General features: G+C 46.9%; 10 protein-coding genes across 10 annotated transcripts; 5 read left to right on the forward strand and 5 right to left on the reverse strand.

Moving 5' to 3' along the window:
- Positions 1-2,334: 2,334 nt before the first annotated feature.
- On the forward strand, positions 2,335-4,413 carry N7471_012332 (uncharacterized protein; the record flags this gene model as incomplete). The annotated part of the gene is made up of 4 exons (XM_057285051.1): positions 2,335-2,542; positions 2,599-3,608; positions 3,674-4,156; positions 4,210-4,413. The coding sequence occupies 4 exons, from the start codon at positions 2,335-2,337 to the stop codon at positions 4,411-4,413; spliced, it is 1,905 nt and encodes a 634-aa protein (XP_057131317.1).
- Positions 4,414-5,201: 788 nt separating this feature from the next.
- Positions 5,202-5,911, forward strand: N7471_012333 (uncharacterized protein). Its single transcript, XM_057285052.1, has 2 exons — positions 5,202-5,359; positions 5,437-5,911. Exons 1-2 carry the CDS (start codon positions 5,265-5,267, stop codon positions 5,753-5,755), a joined length of 414 nt encoding a protein of 137 aa, XP_057131318.1. The 5' UTR covers positions 5,202-5,264; the 3' UTR covers positions 5,756-5,911.
- A 612-nt stretch (positions 5,912-6,523) lies between these two features.
- N7471_012334 (cupin domain-containing protein) lies at positions 6,524-7,005 on the reverse strand (the record flags this gene model as incomplete). The annotated part of the gene is made up of 2 exons (XM_057285053.1): positions 6,524-6,899; positions 6,950-7,005. 2 exons carry the CDS (start codon positions 7,003-7,005, stop codon positions 6,524-6,526), a joined length of 432 nt encoding a protein of 143 aa, XP_057131319.1.
- A 657-nt stretch (positions 7,006-7,662) lies between these two features.
- Positions 7,663-9,140, reverse strand: N7471_012335 (FAD-dependent oxidoreductase; the record flags this gene model as incomplete). The annotated part of the gene is made up of 2 exons (XM_057285054.1): positions 7,663-8,570; positions 8,624-9,140. 2 exons carry the CDS (start codon positions 9,138-9,140, stop codon positions 7,663-7,665), a joined length of 1,425 nt encoding a protein of 474 aa, XP_057131320.1.
- Positions 9,141-9,688: 548 nt separating this feature from the next.
- On the reverse strand, positions 9,689-10,468 carry N7471_012336 (uncharacterized protein; the record flags this gene model as incomplete). The annotated part of the gene is made up of 1 exon (XM_057285055.1): positions 9,689-10,468. The coding sequence occupies one exon, from the start codon at positions 10,466-10,468 to the stop codon at positions 9,689-9,691; it is 780 nt and encodes a 259-aa protein (XP_057131321.1).
- Positions 10,469-11,099: 631 nt separating this feature from the next.
- Positions 11,100-12,386, forward strand: N7471_012337 (Major facilitator superfamily domain general substrate transporter; the record flags this gene model as incomplete). The annotated part of the gene is made up of 1 exon (XM_057285056.1): positions 11,100-12,386. One exon carries the CDS (start codon positions 11,100-11,102, stop codon positions 12,384-12,386), a length of 1,287 nt encoding a protein of 428 aa, XP_057131322.1.
- A 340-nt stretch (positions 12,387-12,726) lies between these two features.
- N7471_012338 (uncharacterized protein) lies at positions 12,727-13,059 on the reverse strand (the record flags this gene model as incomplete). Its single annotated transcript, XM_057285057.1, has 1 exon — positions 12,727-13,059. The coding sequence occupies one exon, from the start codon at positions 13,057-13,059 to the stop codon at positions 12,727-12,729; it is 333 nt and encodes a 110-aa protein (XP_057131323.1).
- Positions 13,060-13,769: 710 nt separating this feature from the next.
- N7471_012339 (isopenicillin N synthase family dioxygenase) lies at positions 13,770-14,885 on the forward strand (the record flags this gene model as incomplete). Its single annotated transcript, XM_057285058.1, has 3 exons — positions 13,770-14,102; positions 14,157-14,454; positions 14,518-14,885. 3 exons carry the CDS (start codon positions 13,770-13,772, stop codon positions 14,883-14,885), a joined length of 999 nt encoding a protein of 332 aa, XP_057131324.1.
- A 1,020-nt stretch (positions 14,886-15,905) lies between these two features.
- Positions 15,906-16,532, forward strand: N7471_012340 (NYN domain-containing protein; the record flags this gene model as incomplete). Its single annotated transcript, XM_057285059.1, has 1 exon — positions 15,906-16,532. The coding sequence occupies one exon, from the start codon at positions 15,906-15,908 to the stop codon at positions 16,530-16,532; it is 627 nt and encodes a 208-aa protein (XP_057131325.1).
- A 1,957-nt stretch (positions 16,533-18,489) lies between these two features.
- N7471_012341 (uncharacterized protein) lies at positions 18,490-19,275 on the reverse strand (the record flags this gene model as incomplete). Its single annotated transcript, XM_057285060.1, has 1 exon — positions 18,490-19,275. One exon carries the CDS (start codon positions 19,273-19,275, stop codon positions 18,490-18,492), a length of 786 nt encoding a protein of 261 aa, XP_057131326.1.
- Between the last annotated feature and the right edge of the window lie 768 nt (positions 19,276-20,043).

Genomic DNA, 20,043 nt, shown 5'->3' on the forward strand with positions numbered 1-20,043 from the left:
AGAGTCGATGAGTTGAAAATCATCAAAGCGGGTCAATGAAGCAAGCTATTATCTTGAGGATATGGCAGAGTTCAAAGAGAAATATAGCTGCATTCCTTTTAAAGAGAGGGAAAGGGAGCAAGGAAAAAAGAGAATGAGGATGAGAGAGAAGGGAGATTATACCAGCTACCTATCGCAAGGCTCCTTCCATTTCTCAGCTCAAGGCACCAATAGTTGTCTGAGGTTTCTGCATATTATTTCGAGATGTCTCAATCAGGCAATGACGGGGGTCGGAGTTAATATTCGAGCTATTCGGATTTAAACCCCAATTGGTTAATATACCGAAATTCCCGAGCCATTTATGTTCTCCGATGCTATTTCCGAGGCTGAGCCTTTGCAAGATGATGTGACAGTGAATATCTAGACTTAATTGGGGTTTCAGGATTAGGCTCCCATATGTCAATGTGTAAAAAAGTACATCGTAAAATTCCAGGGCTGAAAACCCCACCGGGTAGCGTGTCTTCATTCGGGATTTTGTTTAAATGACAGATGTGAATAAGTAGAGCTAAAATTGGAATTGGAACTCGTATCTTATATTCAAATACTACTGTATATCCATAAATAGCCTCTTGGTCAAAAATTCGCTCACGCAGTCTTTTTGATAACCCGTGGACGGTATAAGCAACATTAAGTACATATTATGCATAAACACAAAACAAAACGTTCCTCCGTTAGTTTATTCTATAGCAAGGTGAACGTAATAGCCTGGATTCTCACACCAAGATAATCTTTGTAGAATAGTGCTGGGTGCTGTTTATTCCCATCTATAAAAGCCCAATATCTGCCATCTTCGTCAATTCCTACCGAGCAAAATATGGGCTCTGATATTTCTCCTATCTATCGAGATTTACCACGGCTGAGACATTATGAGTTATGATTTGGCAAAGCTTTGCTTGATCCCATTGCTTGATCCAAAGGTTTCCAAGGGCTTGGCCGGTCCTATTGGGTTTCCTTTGAAAATCACCATCGGTTGCCAGCAATTCCCACTCATTGGGTATTCAAAGCTCACTTCAACTGAGCCCCTCGGCTGTAGTGTCATGAGATCGCACAGCCTTCTAGGCGAGAACATCAATTGCATGCATCCTTACGGCTGGATAAGCAGTTTTCCTCTACACACCCTGCATGAAAAATCATCAGGACACGAGGTATCACAATTCAGGTCGATCTCCGTGTAACGATTTATATTATCACCGTGAATAAACTTCTATTACAAAAGTTAATATATTAGTATCAATTGATTCGTAATTTGAAAGTTAATTTAAGGGGCTGAAAAAGATGGCCATACATTTAGCTTTTTTTTCGAAGCATGAAACATCAGCCACGATATTTTACGAACATATCTTTGTATCAATACAAAACATCTCAATTAATTCCCAATTTCTTCCTATCTGTTTCCCAGTCAAAAAGTAGATATAGATTTATATTCCTTGCACCAGAAAGAATATGGGGAGCAGGTGGAGCGTGCCTTGGCAACGTCCTTGAGCGGACTTCCCGAGATCGAGACTACTGAAGCCTGCGTAAGTATTATCCGCCAAGAGCTCTCTGGCCAGTTCGCAGTAATTCGGTGGCCCCGGTATGTAGTCGCGGCAATATATCTATTATTCAGAATCAGCCTGGTCCAAGACCCTTTCCAAGACACCCAAGAAAGCCTAGAGGCAATCACGATGAAACTTAACCGAAGGGAACGTGGTGACCAGTTAAATCAGGGCAATGTGTCAATGACATTTTGTGTTCCTTTTACTTCTTTGGGATATTCGACATCAGCCGGTACTTGTGTGTGGAGCAAGGAGTAAGCGGAGGTATAAAGACCCGCTGGGCACATCTGGAACCCCAAAATAATGTCATAGTCGCGTGGTTTTAATCAGTATTCTCGAGGTTAGCTACGGTTGAACTAACCAATTACCATCAAGATCAGGTCTTCATAGCGATGTAATTCAAAGTACCGAGTCGTTCAACCAACAGTAAATTACTAGTGTGAGATGATCGGCATGATTTACATTGATAAAGTTTTTGATGGAGATGGTGCTATGTAGTGAGCAGTAGTCAGTCTTACTCTATACGAGGCTGCTGTCTTGTATGGTGTACCGCAGCAGAGCCAATTACCTGGCCCCCAAAGATCCCCGCATGCCCAAAGTTCCACATGGGACTGTATAAGTCGTGATAAACTGCATACAGTGTAACCTAGTTGATTGACCTAGATATACTCGGGGCTGGCTCATTGAGTCTACTTGAGACAAAGCACCGACTTCGTCGACGAAGCAAAATATTGTTAATTACCGGGCTATAACTGACGTAATGAGCGACGTTATTGTACCGACTAAGGGTCGTCGCCAACAAAATGGCCTCGCGTGTGAGGAATGTCGTTCACGGAAGCTCAGGTGTGACATGGCCGAGCCCCATTGCGGAACATGTTATAATCTCGGTGTTACGTGCATCACCAATCCATTGCGACGACCACGAGGGCCGCGCAAAGGACACGTCAAAACTCTGAAATCTCGGATTGGTAGGATACCCTTGCGCAGAGTACCTGGAAGTCATGGCTAACGTGTTGGCGTACAGCGGTCCTTGAGCGTCAACTGTACGGGGACTCCGAGGTCCATCAAGGCACCCCTGTAAACGGAGGAGGTAACGGGCAATGCAGATCCTTGGAGGTAGATAGGTCGGTGGAGGGGGACATAAGCGACGGAGCAATGGAAGATGTCGAGGCAATAACCTCTCACGGCTCTAGAGATTATATGGAGTATCTGATGAGCGCCCAACCGATTGAACTTTCAAAGTGGCCTGGCAACTTGACTTTGGATTTTGAAAGTGAATTGGACAAGCAGATCGACGATTTCACCAACCTCCCGGCCGTATCATCCGCAGCGCCTCCAATGACGAATCCAAAACCCATGTCGGACCCGGTGCTAGAGAATAGCGCTATATTCCCAGATTTGAGCTCTCAGCCCTTGTCAATACCGCCACTTACCACTCAGTCTCCCGTCCATATAACACCACTCGAGTGTGCAGATCTGTATGTTCTTCCCCCCATCCTTATGATTCAAGTACTGATCAGCGACAGCGATGACTTATTTTTCGAACGAGCCTACCTCTTCGCGCCAATAATCAACCAACAACGCTACTTCGCGCGATCAGCCAAAGTGGCCCGGACGAGCGAACCTTTTTCGTGTTTGCAACACGCAATGCGCATGCTCGCAGCATCCATGTGCAGTCAGTTCAAGGCTGTCCTTCCCATGCTGTACGCACATACCAGCGGTACACTGGACGCTTGGGACCGCAACATGCCGAACCAAGCAATCCCGATAGAGATAGTTCAGGCGCAGCTACTGCTCGCTTTATATAGGATTCTGAAGGAAGACCCGCGAAAGGGGTGGAGCAGTGCGGGTCGCTGCTTTCACCTGGTACATCGGGCGAAGTTAGATCAGATAGACAGCCCAAACACGCGGCGATTATGCCGACTGTCGGAGGTAGAAATTGAAGAGAGACGTCGGACGTTCTGGACAGCATACGCCCTCGACCGGTATGCTAATCTCGTGCACGAGTTACCCCTTGCGTTGAACGATCAGATGGTAAGCTTGACTGAAAGATTGGATGAAAAGTTTGGTTCAGCGCACCTGACATGTCTGCCTTCCAGATTCTCACACGACTACCCGCTACCGAGACAGCATTCCGACGACAAGATGCGATCATGACGGAGTTTCTGGCCTCGGCCATGTCCCAAAAGACCAACCAGGTTCTCTCCCCATACGCCAAATCAATGGTCATCGTCACCATCCTTGCCCGATGCTTAGCACACCGAAATCAGTGCAACGTTGAGCGTATCACGGATCCCACGTCGCAAGAATACCTGGCACGGCACTGCGCGTTGGACAAGATATTAACCCAGGAAATCGAGACGACATTATCCAACCTCTGCACTGAACTTGAGCCTTGTAACCCTACCCGTCTGTATATCGAAATGCTCGCAGAAGCGGCTATTTTGGTGCTTTTCACTGCGCTGAGCTCAGTTCCGGAAGGCGCACAAGATGTGTACCGGGAATATGAGAAACGGGCTTGCAAGGCAGCCGAGCGAATCCACAGCCAGTCACAGAGATTGTCTCAACTGGGTTTTTTTAAGGTGAGACCCGCTTGCCCATTGAGTGAGAAATACAGTTGTCCTAACGAAGGCAGGTGCACCCGTTCACCCCCATTGCTCTATTCATCTGCGCAGGATTCACTCGCTCGTGCAAGTCGGTGAATGTAAACGCTGCAGAGCAGTTCAAGGATATATCCTCCTCACTGCGGTATCTAGCGTCTGCGAATAGCCTCGCGGGAATGCTGCATTTCGAGCTCCAGCAAAGTGCGTGGGACGGTGTGGATACGGGTGGGTTGTAGGCTTTTGCTTTGGCTGCGGATGATCTGCGACTTGAAGGGATTTCGGAGCGGGAGCGGGAACGGGAGCGGGAGTGGTGGAGGAGATATGCTTTAGTCCACGGTGTTTTCAAAAGCCAGGTCTCACTTGGTGGTACTTATCTCCCTAGGTAGGCAGCTAATATACCTAGTATTCCAAGGTTACGCAGTATGAGCAAATCATTATATGATACCTTAGACAATGATATAGGTACCCTGTTCAAAGTTGACACTGAGATAGTAGATCAATCGAGATAACAAACTGCGGTTGATTTTAGACCAGGTTAGACGGGAACATTCGTCGTTTGTGGCAGTATAAATAGATGTTGCAATTTGATGAAGAACCGGGTAGGAGTACAAGGCTCAAGGTCAGCGGAGACATTAGATGACCTCTCTTCCCTTCATTTAGGCAATATCCTGCCCAGCGTGCCATTGTTGAGATTCCCAACTACAATATTCATTTCGGACATACAGCCCAACCTATATTGTACAGCTACGCATAGACCTGCGGCGTATTACAAAGTGTTCAGGGGAGTTTTGAAAAAGGATTATGCATCGGTCTTCATAATCTCCCCCAAAGCGGAAACCCCATGAATCAAAAACAGCAAAAGAAACCCCGAGCCCGATCGGACATTTGGCTCGGCCGAGCCACCCAATCAGGTAATAACCGGATATATCGGACTTTCCTCTTTCGATAACCTCGCAGTACCGTGAGGCGATGTGTAGATATAAATACTAGTCATTTAGAACGTTGAGAGCCAACAAAACCAAAAGCCCTTTCTTCACAAACGATCATTCATAAAGACTATTATCCTCACTTTCAACGTACAAAAATAATGGGCGAATTGAAGACCGACGACTCCAAGGCCCCGTCCTACACCTCCATCGACCCCGTCGAGTTGGAGAATGCCGAGAAACAAGAGCAAAAACAGTAAGACTTTGAGAACTCACACTCCATAACTCTATTTCGGCTTGGAACGTGGCAGATGCTAACTCAAGCCCAATTAGTACAAGCCCCAAAGTGGATTGTTTAACCCACGGGCCCAGTCAAGTCCCGCTTCTCGATTGCGAACTGCAGAAGCCGCAGGCAAAAGATATCATACGCACACTGGCAGCAGCATTGATTGATATTGCCGATGAGAAGAAGTGCACCAAGTGCACGGTGGAGAATATCTCGACTCTACTCACGGGGCATGTCCGGGATCTTAGAGCCGCGAAGCGGAGCGGGATGTGGTCTAAAGAAGACAAGAAGGCTCTCAAAGCGGAGATTAAAGGTCTTCTCAAGCCGGTCAAGAAAGATGTGAAGAGCCTATGGAAAGCAAATTAATGACCCTTTCTTTTCTTTGGGATCAAGGTGGCAAGTGCGCAGGTGTACCCTAGAGGGTGTTCTACAATGTAATTTGATTTTCGGCGTTTTTGTTTACTACGGTCATCAGAGAGAGAGAACAATGGAATTTCCATTTTTCATACCTTAAGAATAATATTTGTTCCATTGTAAATGTATGACTGACTATCCACGTGTTGAAAGTGGCCCTTGAGTTTTACATGCCCAGGTGTATATCGGGGATTTCAGTCTGCGCTCCACGACTTTCCCTTTCCATTCTAGTGCCCACCACTTGACACTTTTTGATTACTGAGTACAACTGCCTAGGTGAGCAACCATGAACTTGGAAGCCCTCAGCATGGTTTCTTCCTAGCTGGATCTCTCTTGTATGTTGTGCTAGACGAACGGCACGATCGCTTATCGCTAATATATTGTACATCCTTCTCTTCTATCCTTAAGTTATTGTCCCGTAAAGATTTCAGGTAGAGTCTTCATGCCACATTACGATGTAACGAGAAGTGGTGTCGACAATGGCAGCTGACCAATGTAACGGACTTCTAGGAACTCCGTTCGCAGATCTCGATGTACGGCAGTATGAGCAGTTTGGAGATAATAACTTCAGTCATCATATGCCGGGTAACATCACTGTTGATGTATAGCCAGAGAACAATAAGCAGCGATAAGTTCGGAAGCACAAATTGGTAAGATTCCACGCTAGTTACAGAAAATAATACAGTCGAGACTATTTCAATCCAAAGTTGCAAAAGATTTTCAGGCGGCAGCAGTACCCTCTTGCTCAGCATCTAAAACAACGATATTGTGAAACCCATCCTTGATAACTTCATCGTCAATAATAAGAACGGCCAAGAACTTAGCTTTTTCCGATCCATTGTTCTCCGATCGAGCGTGATGACAGCCGGGGGCCTCATACCACATATCTCCTTTCTGGGAGACGATAGGATCATCGCAGTTCATCTGATTCAACGCAACACCATCAATCATGATCGCAATGGCTGCTGCACCCGAGTGGGTATGCGGAGGTGTAGCTGCGTTAGGAACCATATCGATCGAGATGATGACGACAGCTTTCCCTGGAATATTGGATGGATGGTAGACATTCAGAATCTTGAAGTCCTCTCGTGGACGTCTGTGTATAAAGTGGGCATACTATAGTCATCAGAATACTAAGCTGCTTACCCTTCAACGTGATAGGTATCGCCAACTTGGACGACCTTAGGTATTGTGGAGGACATTTTCAGGTTTCTGAAGTGTACTAGTCGCGAAAGCAAAGAATTTGTGGTTGAAAGACGTTCCCGGCGGGCTTTTAACCTTGCCGGGATTTAGTTAGATACCCTGAACGGGTATAAACCTACACGTCATGTTCTGAATTGTACTTGCCACAGGCTAGCCGGCTAACGGAACTTGGTATGCGTTCCACGGCAAAGTCGAAAGTTTGGGTGGAGTAGTCTAGATCGCCTGGTCGGCTGAGTAGGGTAGGCTCAGGGTGGGCTCAAATTGAAGTCAACTCAGATGAGGGGTAATACACTCGGGGCTCCCCACATTGTATTGTCATATTTGGTCACACGTTACCGCTGACACCGCTATCTGTTTTGTATTGTAATTTGACCCATAACACGATATCAGATCAAATCAAAAAATATAGAAAATCAAATCCAGCTTGCAGTCTAAGCCTTCTCGAGAGAACCCCGAGTATGTCAGCAGTGCGGATGGGCTGAGTATGTTGTCTGGGCTCGGAGATCAGACGGATCTTCAAAATAAAGGCTTCCGGTATTCTGGTTGAGTTTGGGATTTGTCTACTATTTAGAATAAGATGATGGGAGAGTTGTATTTAAGTCCTAGCACATAAGTCAACCCAAACCAAACCACAACAGTCTCCAAGATTGTCTATCTTAAGCCGAAAAAAGCCACTCAGGCTCCAAAGACGTATCTAAGATAGCTTTGCCATTGACTCCGTTTGCCTCCTTTGTCTTCCCCCACATCCCGACTCTCTCCTTATAATCTCGGATAGTGTCCTCCTCCATCTTCCCAGAATCAAAGTGCCAGATCTGGAAGGATCGATCCTTAACTTCCTCAAAGCACGATTCTGCTTTCACTCTCTTAGCAGGATCTGCCCAGTCAGGCTGCTGGAACAGATCGCATACCCGCCGACTGCTATTCACAAGCCACTGCGTCCGTGTTCGTCGCATCTTGTCATATGTCTCAAAGGCAGCACGCAGTGCATCGCCTTTCGACACCTTCCGCTCCCAACTGAACTGACCTGTCTGCTCCGGGATCATCGTACACAGACACAACACATCTTCCACTCCAAAGGACGCTCCGGCCCCATGGTGTGGACTGGATGCGTGCGCTGCATCCCCCACGAGACAAACACGACCTTTGTTGTATTTCGGCACGGGGTATTCGGCCAGATCAAACAGTGCCCATTGATCGAGCTCTTCGGGGAATAAATTTACCAGATTGCGTACGGGGAGACTCCAGTTTGCGAGAGCTTCCAACACGTCCTTGCGGGATCCACGGGCGGTGGTGGGCTTGTCGAGCGGCCAGTCGTTGGGGTCGGAGATAATCACGGTTGCGCCGATGGTGTTTGTGTTGACAGGGTAGTGGATCAAGTGCGCGTTTGGTCCAACGTGCATGTGCTGTTTGTGGGTCTTGTATTCGCCGATGGCAGCGGAGACCTTGTCCATGGGAATGAGTGCTCGATAGGCGACTTTGTGGCTATACTGCGGGTACGATGCCGGGTTATCTTCTCCGAGGAGGAGTCTTCGCGCAGTAGATTTGATACCGTCGGTAGCGATGACTGGTTTGAATTAGCCTTTAATTGGAGCTTGATCAATGCAGGAAAAGACAAACCAGCATCTGCCTGGACACTAGTCCCATCGGTGAACTGCAGCACAACCTTATCCCGATCCTCCTCATCCACAATCATGCTCAGTTTCTTTTGGAGGTGAATCACTCCCTCTGGAATTTCTTTGACCAAGTCATCTAGAAACTGGTCTCGACGTACAGTCTCCCACCCCTTGACGCCCGCATCCAGTCTGAGCAACGGCTTTTGGTACATCGGGTCGTCTTCGCGCTGTATCCCGTACCCATTGATATACCGCAGGTACGCTTTCGGGTCCGTCTGGTCCAAGGACACATTGACGGAGCCTCCAGATCGCAGCGCGCGCACTATACCTGGGCTGATCTTTTCCATGCAGTTGACAGTGTTACGTGTAAATCCTATCCCAGCGCCTATCTCGCGAAAGTTGCGTGCTTGTTCAAACAACTTTACCTGCACCCCACGACGAGTGAGACCCGCGGCCAGGACAAGGCCTACGATGCCGCCACCGACAATGGCGATCTCTGGGGTTTCTGTTGAACGTGTCATTGTGGCTATGGCTATAGACTCGTGGCTGGTTAATACTTTGGCCTTGCGTTTGAAGATGGGTGATGAACAGTATATATACTTTTTATCTATGCATGATTTATGTCCTGGCTTACTGCATTGCAAATCTAATGTAGAATATAAGGCATGATCAGCTGTGTGGAATTTGATTTTGCCGAGTCAGCACTAGCAACAATTGGTATGCCCGAGTAGGTACTGAAAAGAAAGTCCGAGAAAAAGTAATGCTAAATGTAAAAAAATTCAATTCTCTTATATAAAATATATTTTTTATACTGGCTGCTCGTTTTACAGCTTGTTATCATATCGAAGCGTTCATTGGGCACGCCACTCATGAAAATCAACCTTGGAAAACACAGGAATTAGACAAGCTATGTATGTGCAATGGAATTTTTATCTCTACAATGTAGTTACAGGTCACAGCCTGCGTACTAACTGTAATGTTAGAGGAAAATATATGACCCTTTTCAAAAACGAAAAGAGAAAAGGAAAATGTGGAAAGAAAAGTCTAAAGAATGAAAGGTAAGAGGATATCAGAACATTCTGAAGCTTGATATTGTCCCGATCACACCTGTTCTTTGTGCCACATTGAAAATCTCTTGTACAACCAGAATAACGTCTTTGGCCTTGATAGGCACACGATGCTCGCCATCCCACTCGACCAGCGTTGTACTTTTCCAATCGCAATACTGATAAAGCAGCCTGCGGTGCAGCATCAGGTTCGGGTCCGCCATACCATGGACATGTACTGTTGGGATTTGCACTCGGGATTCAGTAGTGTCCACAACGAGTTCCTGGCCCGTAGTACACTGCGTCGCGTCGATGAAACCCGCAGGCATAGGAAACTCCGGGTTCAACCATCGCAATGGGCCTCGTCCTGCTAGCAGAATAGCAAACCGGTAAATAGCATTTGTTCCACTGTGCAGTACTTGTTGGTTTGCTAGGATACTGGCAGCCAGATGAGCTCCCTGGCTAAATCCCAGTATCCCAACCCATTCTCCAGTCGCTCCCCGGTTATCGTCTTCTAGTTGAGCGGTGGATAAGGAATCTTTTATGCCGTCCACGATTTGATATTCATTCAGAATGGGATCTTGTGAATGCACGCGTAGCCACGCTTTGAAGGGCCCGTAGTCTTTGTAGGCGGCTGTCACGTCGGATCCTGGCTGTGCTGGAAGTGGAGCCTCGGCGTAGACAAGGCGAAAATGCGACCGAAGCATTCGTTCCAGTACGCGACATTGCATTCGAAAGATACGAGCATTGGTGCCACCGCCGTGGAGGCAAAGAATGCGTGGCAGATCCAGCGACGTGTCCATGTTGATGGTTTGTAGGTGATGCAGGAGCCACCTCGCTCGACGAAGACAAGCTGGGAGGGCGGATGATTTCGATATCCTCGTCGCGGACAGGTGGGTGGTGAAAGGTGTAGCAACTCCATGGAAGTCGAACCATCTCGCTATCTACGATCTTACGACTGGCGCCATTACTAGCAACGTCTAGTTCACAGTGTCAGCACAAGTCATTAGACAACAAAACGCCGTCAGAAAACATTTAGATTTGCCAAGCTAGGCAACTCTTAATAATGGAGGAAATACGACCATAATAGGTAGCTGGTATACGACAAAGGGTCGCGGAGTCATCCGTGGACTTAAACATTCCTGACGGGGACGAAGATGGATTTTATTGGACGGTCGGAGTAACCTTTATGATCGACGTTAGGGCTGAAGTGATAACCCCGAGACACAGCCTAATGGGGCTAATCTCCGGGAATTGCCTAATGGGGTTAACATCTCGGGAGGCTCAATGATGAAGTGACTCCGAGAGACGGCCGAATGGGGGCAATATCCCGACATGTGAAGCTCATATGTATAAAGGGGATTTCAATATGGAAATAAGCTTCCATCTGTCTCTTCAATTCGTCTCTGATCAATTTCATAACGAAAAATCGACATGGCTGACAAGACCAGCGAGGAGTTTGCCCTCCCTCAAGAATCCATTCCTCAAGAAAAGCCCACTGTTGGACCTTCTCCACCTCCGAACGGTGGTACGCTAGCATGGCTCAATGTGCTGGGCAGCTTCATGCTTTACTTCAACACCTGGGGTATCCTGAACACCTTCGGCGCCTACCAAACCTACTATGAGTCCGGTGCTCTCTTCCACTCTAGCTCGTCCGACATCTCCTGGGTGGGCTCAATTGCCGCCTTCATGCTGTTGTTTGTTGGAGTTTTTGTCGGTCCCATTTACGACCGCGGCTACCTTCGAACGCTCCTCATTGTAGGCTCTTTCATGGTTGTTTTCGGGCACATGATGCTGAGTCTGTGCTCCGAATACTGGCAAGTCGTGTTGGCGCAGGGATTCGTCGTCGGAATTGGAACAGGTTGCCTGTTTGTTCCATGTGTCGCCATCATCCCTCAATACTTCACGACCAAGATGGGCGCTGCAATGGGCGCGGCCGCCTCGGGATCCGCACTCGGCGGTGTCATCTACCCCATCGTTCTGTACCGACTCATCAATCAAATAGGGTTCCCCTGGGCAGTGCGTGTTATCGGATTCATCGCATTGGGCACACTGCTCGTTCCAATTAGCATCATGCGTCTACGAGTCAAACCACCCAAGGTGCGCGCCATGGTCGATCCCACCGCGTTCAAGGACCCGGCTTATCTGGCTTTCGTGTTTACCTCGCTCATTGCGTACATGGGACTGTTCGTTATTTTGTTTTACCTGTCATTCTTCGCCGAGGCAACTCGCATCACGGATAGCAGTCTGGCCTTCTACATGGTGCCCATCTTCAATGCAGCTTCGGTGTTCGGTCGTACAATCCCGAACAAGCTCGCCGACCGCTTCGGCCCTTTTAACCTTCTCATCCCCGCTGCTCTATCCTCGGGGCTGTTGATGTTCTGCATGATGGCAGTACATTCAAAGGCCGCAGTCATTGTTATGGCGGTGCTGTCCGGATTCATGAGTGGTGCGCTGATCGGACTGCCACCTATGTGTCTAGCCATTCTTACGACGGACAAGTCGAAGCTGGGCACCCGTGTTGGCATGGGGTACGCGATTATTGCACTGGGTGTGCTGGCCAGTGGTCCCAGCAGTGGTGCAATTCTCAGGAACGGTGGCGGATCGCTTGATTGGCACAGTTTGTGGGTGTTCGGTGGCGTTCCGACCTGTGTGTCGGGACTAGGCTACGCGGCGATTAGGGTCTTCAAGTATGGGCCAAAGCTCAATATCAAGGCATGATAATTGGGTTTGATCATACGGAAGAAGGGTAATGAAAATGAAATCGTTTTGCTGGAATTTGGACAGATGCCATACGCGTCGACCATAGGATTTAATAGTAATGAAAATCAACACTGAGCTTTGCTTTGCCAACCAGATCATATTATTCCAGCATTGAAAGTTGTGAAGACTAAAATATGCTGAGTGTTCAAAACCTGTGAGTGTTAAAACCCTGAGGCATCCAGAGGTCATAGGACCCTCGTAGTAGGTAAGTGTCTCCCTGCCATTCCCCTGTTTCTCTCTTCCACAGAGCCGTATTCCCAAGACTAACTATATGTGTAACTTTCACAGGGCGAGAACATTACATAGCAGTTCTGACTCCACACATGAAGGGCGCAATGACAACTGTCTCCATATCCCAAACCCCAGCGTCGACGAATGGGTTCTTCTCTATGATTTCCCGAACCTCATCCTCTGTACTTGCTCGGAACAATAACACGCTACTGCGCACCTCAATCGTGTCCTCGGAACTCTTGGGATGTGCAACGAGCGTTGGTCCTCCAAATACAATGGTCCCGTCGAGGATATAAGGCTTCAAGTGCGCCGCGTGTGCAGCGCGATTTGAAGCCCAGGCTTGGAGAGCGGATGGATTGATGGGGGCTTGGACAAGATAGTCCTTTTTGCCAGTTGACATTGTGTAGGTTGGTAATCAAAGGAATAGAAGATATCTTGTGATTTGACTGTAGTTTAGGTTTTGGAGGTGGGATGGCATTTATGTTGCTTTGGTTTCTGCTTTTACGGAGGTACGCGGGTAGGTTATGTGAGAAGATATGTCAGCAGGGACTTGGTTTTGATGCGTCGGAGAAACCTTTAGGAAAATCCTTAAAAGTCATCCCTCGGAGTTACTTTGACTGTCACAGAAAGCGAATTTCGATTTAATTTCGATTTAATTTCGATTTGTCCGAAGTTATACATCACTTATGACCTTGCGCTGAGGATAGTTTTACGAATTGGCATAGGATTTCAACAAAATCATTTAATCTCATGTCTGTTTAATTCAAAATGATAGCCCCATTCCAAGGTTGGCTTTTGTGCTGATATCACGCTTATCTTGAACATAACAATTTTCCCCCCAGATTAATATACGAATTCTCGGTATTCCTCTCTCCTCTCTCACCTGTTAAGTGATCCGGAGTATTATCTCAAATCCTACATGTAAATAGATTGATAAGGCGATATGAGCACTGGTACAAGATTTCGCGTCGGAGAATCATCCACTCGAAAGATTCTGCTAGTAGTATCAATAACTCACCAGTCTAGGAAACAACAATTGACATATAACTTCAGTTGGGTCAGCCGTCTTCGCGCCCATTTCAAAGACTTACCCAATCTAAGAAATAAAATATGGGCAGCATTGATACTACCCCTCCAACCTCCATTCCGACAGTGGATATCAGCCCCTGGCTCGACGAACATGCCCCACCAGCCGCTAAAGATGAGGTTGTGAACGCCATGCGCGATGCATGCTCCACCTTTGGCTTTTTCTATCTCGTCGGGCATGGCATTTCTGAAGAGGATCGCCAAGCCGTGCTCGAGTGCACTCGTCGGTACTTCGCCCTCCCTAAGGAGGACAAGATGGATACATGGATTGGCAAGGCCATGGGGAGGTCGTTCCGTGGCTACGAGCCGCCGGCTCTGCAGGTGCATAAGGAGGGATTATTGCCTGATACCAAAGAGGTGAGATCACGCAACCTTTCCGAATATTGTACGTACTCACTGTTTGTCAAACAGGGGTTTATTCTCGGTCGAGAGACCCCAGCAGATGCTCCCGAGGCAGGGACCTTTCATACCGGCCCTAACCAGTGGCCAAAGGCGCTTCGTGATGAGGACTTCCGTACCCCTATCATGAAATACCACGGCAAGATGATCGAGATGGTGAAGGTCATCCTGAAGATCTTGGCTCGAGGCCTTCCCGCCGAGTGGAACTGCCCAACTGGCATATTTGATGAGTTGACGGTCGATCCATCAGCGCCCTTGCGGTTGCTCTACTACGCTCCTCAATCCACCAAGCAGGCAAACCAATTTGGAGGTGCGTTGATTAACTACAGCTACCTTTGTGTTTTTTTATCACACTAAAGCTGAAAATATACAGTGGGCGAGCACACCGACTTTGGTAACGTCTCGGTCCTGCTACAGGAAGAAGGGACCGAGGGTTTAGAAGTTCTATATCCTCCAACGCAGACTTGGGTTCCCGTGCCGGTAAAAGCACACTCATATGTGATTAATATGGGCGATATGATGCAGAAGTGGACGGTTGGGTACTACCGCAGTGCGCTTCATCGGGTTGTGAATTCCAGCACCAAGGCGAGATATAGTGCCCCTTTCTTTATGAACGGAAACTTGGATCTTAAATGCCATGCCTTGGATGGATCTGGGGAGGTGACTGTTGTCGGAGAGCACATTCGTCGGAGACTGATGGAGACAATCGGTGGCGAGGCGGGAAAGAAGTTAGGGCTTTGAGTTGATCCAAAGTTGCATTGTAGTAATATGCTACGTATCTTGAAGGTCCGCACGGTATTTATCCCGCTTGTGGTGCTAGTTCATCTAAGTTATCTAAGAATAACGTACAGCTTGAGTTTTCTCTTGCTGCAGAGAAAGCATGAGAAATGTCATTACACTCGAGCAATGAAGCAAGAAGCGAGCTCAATTTTACTATTACTAACTCCAATTCCAACACAGCTTCATACAAATATAAAGAACTATAATATGCTGCACTGAATCATGCACATTATTCAAGCACACTTGGTATTTTGATCCATAGGATGCCTAAAAAGACCATCGGGGTGCTTGAAAGTGCCCGAGGGGAATATCTATGCTGTGCTACTGCTACTGTTCATGTTCTCAGCCATCTAGCTGACTATATACAGAACTTAATTATTAATTAGTTATTGTGTATTTAGATCAATGACTAGTTAATAATATATCTAATAATAAGATATTAGCTAATTCCCTCTAGTAAGCTTTATCTAATAATATAAATATTATCCGAATTCCTCACCTTACTTATATTATCTAGTTTAGTCTTAACCGGCTTCTAGATCGTCTTAAGGTAGTCCCTTTAAATAATACTACTTAGACTAAATAGACCGAAAGATACTCAATATTCTGATGAAAGGTTATATACACTCAGATTTGCCGTACAGTATGTCCCGAAACTGGTGTCACCACCTACACTCTTTCATTGATTCTTGAATCCTACTTGTCAAGACACTGTACATTTTGGGAATCACTCCGATCTATCCATGTCTGTTGGATCTGTATTCCTTCTTACATAGATTACAGAGCAACTATACATGCCCCACCTCCAACCCCGCCCCTAGATAATCAATCACATATATACGTCATGACTTGTGCCTATATGGACCCGATTTCTAGATAAATACACTTGATGGTAGCAAGGCTAGAAACTACATCGCTAATATGACGTTCCCAAAGTGTTCGTTGTGATCTAACCGTCTCACTTCATACACATCCCCGGTCATGGTCGGTGATACCATTCCCAAACTCGCGGTTCTCATTGACGCGGACAATGCGCGGTGCTCCGTCGTCAATTCGCTACTCTCCGAAATCGCAAAATATGGCACAGCTCATGCGAAGCGGGCGTATGGAGACTGGAGTAGCCCCAATCTAAAGGGCTGGAAGGATGAGCTTCTTGAGCAATCAATCCAACCAATTCAGCAGTTCGCGTATACCCACGGCAAGAATGCGACAGACTCAGCTATGATCATAGATGCGATGGATCTTCTGTACTCTAGCCGATATGATGGGTTCTGTCTTGTTTCAAGCGACAGTGACTTTACCCGGCTAGCCACTCGTATCCGTGAGTCAGGACTAATCGTGTATGGAGTCGGGGAGCGTAAGACGCCTAAGCCCTTCGTCACTGCTTGCGATAAGTTTATCTATACCGAAGACCTCGTGCATCTTGATAAGCTTGCACCACATGCTCAGAGTGTTAGCGTGCCTGGAAATCTTTCGCCAGCCCTCCAGGCTCAAAAAGATGGCGATCTAGCAAGTCAGCTGCGAACCACGGTAGAGGCAGCCTCCGACGACGATGGATGGGCTAAACTCTCTAACGTCGGTCTGCTCCTCACTAAAAAAATACTCTGACTTCGACCCTCGTACTTATGGATACCATAAGCTCAGCGATCTAATCACCGCCTCTTCTTTGTTTGAAACTTCCCGCCCCCTTCGAAAGGGCTTAACCGCGGAGATATGTGTACGCGATAAGCGTCGGGAGCCTAAGAGTTCTGCGAAATAGGTATATATCCAAGTCGTTTCTTCCTCTTTGACTTTTGTCCGATTTATGAGAGATTGGAGAAAATCATTGTTTGCGTATATGTTGGGATCTTATCATCCCTTCTCTTACATAATATTATAAAGTTACCCAAGATTCTTTTAAATTATTGAAGTGACAACTAGCTATTGCTATGGGGTCGGGCGGAAAATTGCCTACGCATAGTGCTTATACACGACATGTAGTCCATGTTATACGAGTTGTCCCTCATATTTACGCACAGCACAATCAAAGCCACGGGAATTCCGCGACAGCTTGGGTAGGCGCTTCTAGAAGAGAACAGACACCCTTGACGAATGATAATGGCGAGCAGGAACAATAGGAAAATACATACAAGAACCTTGTTAGCCCAACCTGATTAGTTCTCCACGGCAGCAAGTAGCACGGGCTTAGTTATGTAAGAGGTAGAAAAGGACGAACGCTTATGTAGGAAGAAAGGGTCGACACCTCAAAAGCATTATCCGTCCCATTCGTTATCAATTACATAAGGAAACAAGGTTACACTAATTGTCATAAATTAATGTAATGCCTTAAGCAACGGGGACAGTTACCTTCCACCTAGTCTATCTCTGGCAGTGATATCTACGCCTCAACCTCGCTAGGCAAGGCCACGACAAACACCAATGCCGGGGTAAGCAAACATCAACACCACCTTGATACTTCACAAACTGGTATCACTAGCATCGATCGATCGATTTATTAAGAGAAAATCAAACAAGAGTCCGAGGCGAGAATTTGGCTCACTCCATTGCCTTTCGAGGCGGCACTAGCATACGCCACAAAACATGCAGTAAAGACTCGAACCGCATATGCCCCAGCAGACGCCACAAGCAAAATAGGGATAGTCTCTAATATGAATAAACTGCCCCGGCTGGTAACTCCTATTCATGACCCCACACTAGAGGCAGAATCGGCTTCTACTCTCAGTGTCGCCTTTCCGGCGCTTCGCTTTCAACTGCTTATCGGCGAAGGCATCTAGCGAACGAAGTTTGAGACAACGGCTGTAAGAAAAGTAGTAACTGTATCTAGATAGTATGAGTATTGACAGCGGTCAGACCTTGAGAAAGTTGTGCTTGCCTAGTCCACCTCTCTAGAGCCAATAGAAACGATAGTTTTTGAGGCTCTTCAACCGTAGCCCTATATCTAAAGAATATATTGGTTTGTGATAGAGCTAAACGAGCAGTATATCGAGGCAGCTGAAAATCACTAGGTGTAGCTCATTCGGTAGATCGCATACCCCGACCCTGAAACAACCCACGAGAGACGGTGTTTCTCAACGACAAATACCGAGGTGAACTTAGATAGCGCCAAACGTGACCTTCAAACTGAGCTTGTCTTATACATGATCCATAACGGGGAACTGTATATACCGCGCAGATGGCCGTCTGAGAATATCTCCCCATGATTTTCAACCAAGTGACGACCGTTTATGTGTCACTTAGAGAAGGTCAGACATCGCTTAATGCCACCAAGACTCCTCCCCTCTAAGTTGCATCTTATGGACGTGTCTCGTAATTTCTCACCCCAAACATTATTCAGGTGATTGTACACTGCATGAACCTTTAGATGGAATTAAGAGGCAAGGGTTGGTTTGCTGGTAAAGGTTTAATGTCTCGTGCGAATACCTCTAATATGTCTCTTTTCAAATATAGATCACATAGGGAATGATACCCCATATTAGTTCGCTTATATTCGGCGAGAACCTGATCGATTTTGTCCTATTATGTCATAAGTTTCAGGAGCTTCATAGGCTGGACAGAAACATACGAGTTAGTTCCCGATATATTGCAAGTGTTTCAAGAGTTTGCCCGATGCAGCGTTCCTCCCGCTCATCCACTGGTAGGAGATATAGATTTCCTCGGGCGAAAAGATTGGAGCGGGTCCATCTTGCGCGCAATTTTGAAGATTTTTCAACCCCACGCCAGATATCCGATCACCAGCCAGTGCATTCAACGCGATTATAAATGTGGCATCGAATAAATACTCAAGCATGACCCTCTTCAAGGCACAATCTTTCGATCTTTTATAGCCCATAGGATGAAAGCTTTTTACCAACAGGCATTGGTGTCCGTTTGGGAGTTGCTGAAAGCATATGTCTCCGGCTCTCTTGATAGATGAACAAAGCCCTTGCACGAATTGGTTGTTTGCTTCAGTTGTCGCGCATTGACAGGCAACAACCACACGAGGACGCAAAAGGCTCATAATTCTCTCGAAATTGCCGTACGCCAACTCGTCATCACGGGTTCGATCATTCGAAATTTGGCTGGTTCGAATAGAATCGCTTCGAAATGCCCTGATATCCAAGATGATGGTGTTTTCGATGTTTCTTTGGCCACCAGACGCAAATTGGAGGGTCTCATTCACGCAAAGCAGTGTCTCTGAAGCAGCTAACATCTCGTCATAATGTACCTCTTCAGCCTTATTGGTAGGCTCGATAAGCACAACCACGAGATCTTCGTAGCCCTTGGCCAGCCTCCGTGCATTTTCCAGACCATTCGAGCTTACTTTTAAGTCTCGCGCTAGATCGTCCAATATTCCAAGATGATGGATCGCCATTCTCTGTTCGCTAGGTTTCAGAGGGCAACGAAGCCTTAAGAGAGAGGGCCATATGTCCTTAAGGTCGGTGAAATTGAACGCTTTCATTGTCAAAGATATGTCTCTTAGAATTAAGTTTCAGGAAAACGGCCTACATATAGCAACCCATGAAAAAGCCCGAAATTGTATACGTCATATGCCACTAATGAGAATGTCGTGGCACTGGACTGACTCATCAATAAGCATGCTCCTCTTCAAGTACGAGGGAGGCATTCAGTGACGCAGCCAAGCCCTTCACCCCCGGAAGATACCGTTTTCTATCGCATTCCCAAGAAGGATATCTCACAAACTAGTCACTAATTAACTTGGTTTGCATTGCTAATGCAAACTTGGAGGTTAAATTTATCTAGGCTTCCGTAAAGCCTAGATGGGCCCGGACCCTGGGCCTAAAGCCTAATCCTCGGCCTATCACGGGCCTCTATTAGGCCCCTACGAAAGCCTATAATTATATAAAAACTACAGCTGGCCACCAAGAAGATCCAATCGGTTGCAGGCCCGATCACAGCTTTGGATGGCCCAGGTACTTTAACCAAAAATTCTGGCGTTGAAGGCGTTCAGAATGCGCTTACCACCGCCTGTGTCCAATATCGGGAAGAAGATCCCAATCACTGGACTGACTGCCTTGCAGTCAGCCATAGGTGCGAAGGAGGGGGCAAAACGCGAGCTTCCTAAAGGTGTGCAGCTCAAGTGATCTCTGAGTGGAAGACTCGAACTTTCAGAGATGATTGA

This window comes from Penicillium samsonianum (assembly GCF_028829775.1).
Source record: "Penicillium samsonianum strain IBT 33392 chromosome Unknown utg000007l_segment0_segment0, whole genome shotgun sequence".
In the NCBI taxonomy this organism is placed as follows: domain Eukaryota; kingdom Fungi; phylum Ascomycota; class Eurotiomycetes; order Eurotiales; family Aspergillaceae; genus Penicillium; species Penicillium samsonianum.

Excerpts from the sequence above, each read along its gene's own strand:
- N7471_012333 (XM_057285052.1), top strand. The coding sequence starts at position 5,265 with ATGGGCGAATTGAAGACCGACGACTCCAAGGCCCCGTCCTACACCTCC. Across the intron at positions 5,360-5,436 it reads GAGAAACAAGAGCAAAAACA|TACAAGCCCCAAAGTGGATT; the intron begins GTAAGACTTTGA and ends AAGCCCAATTAG.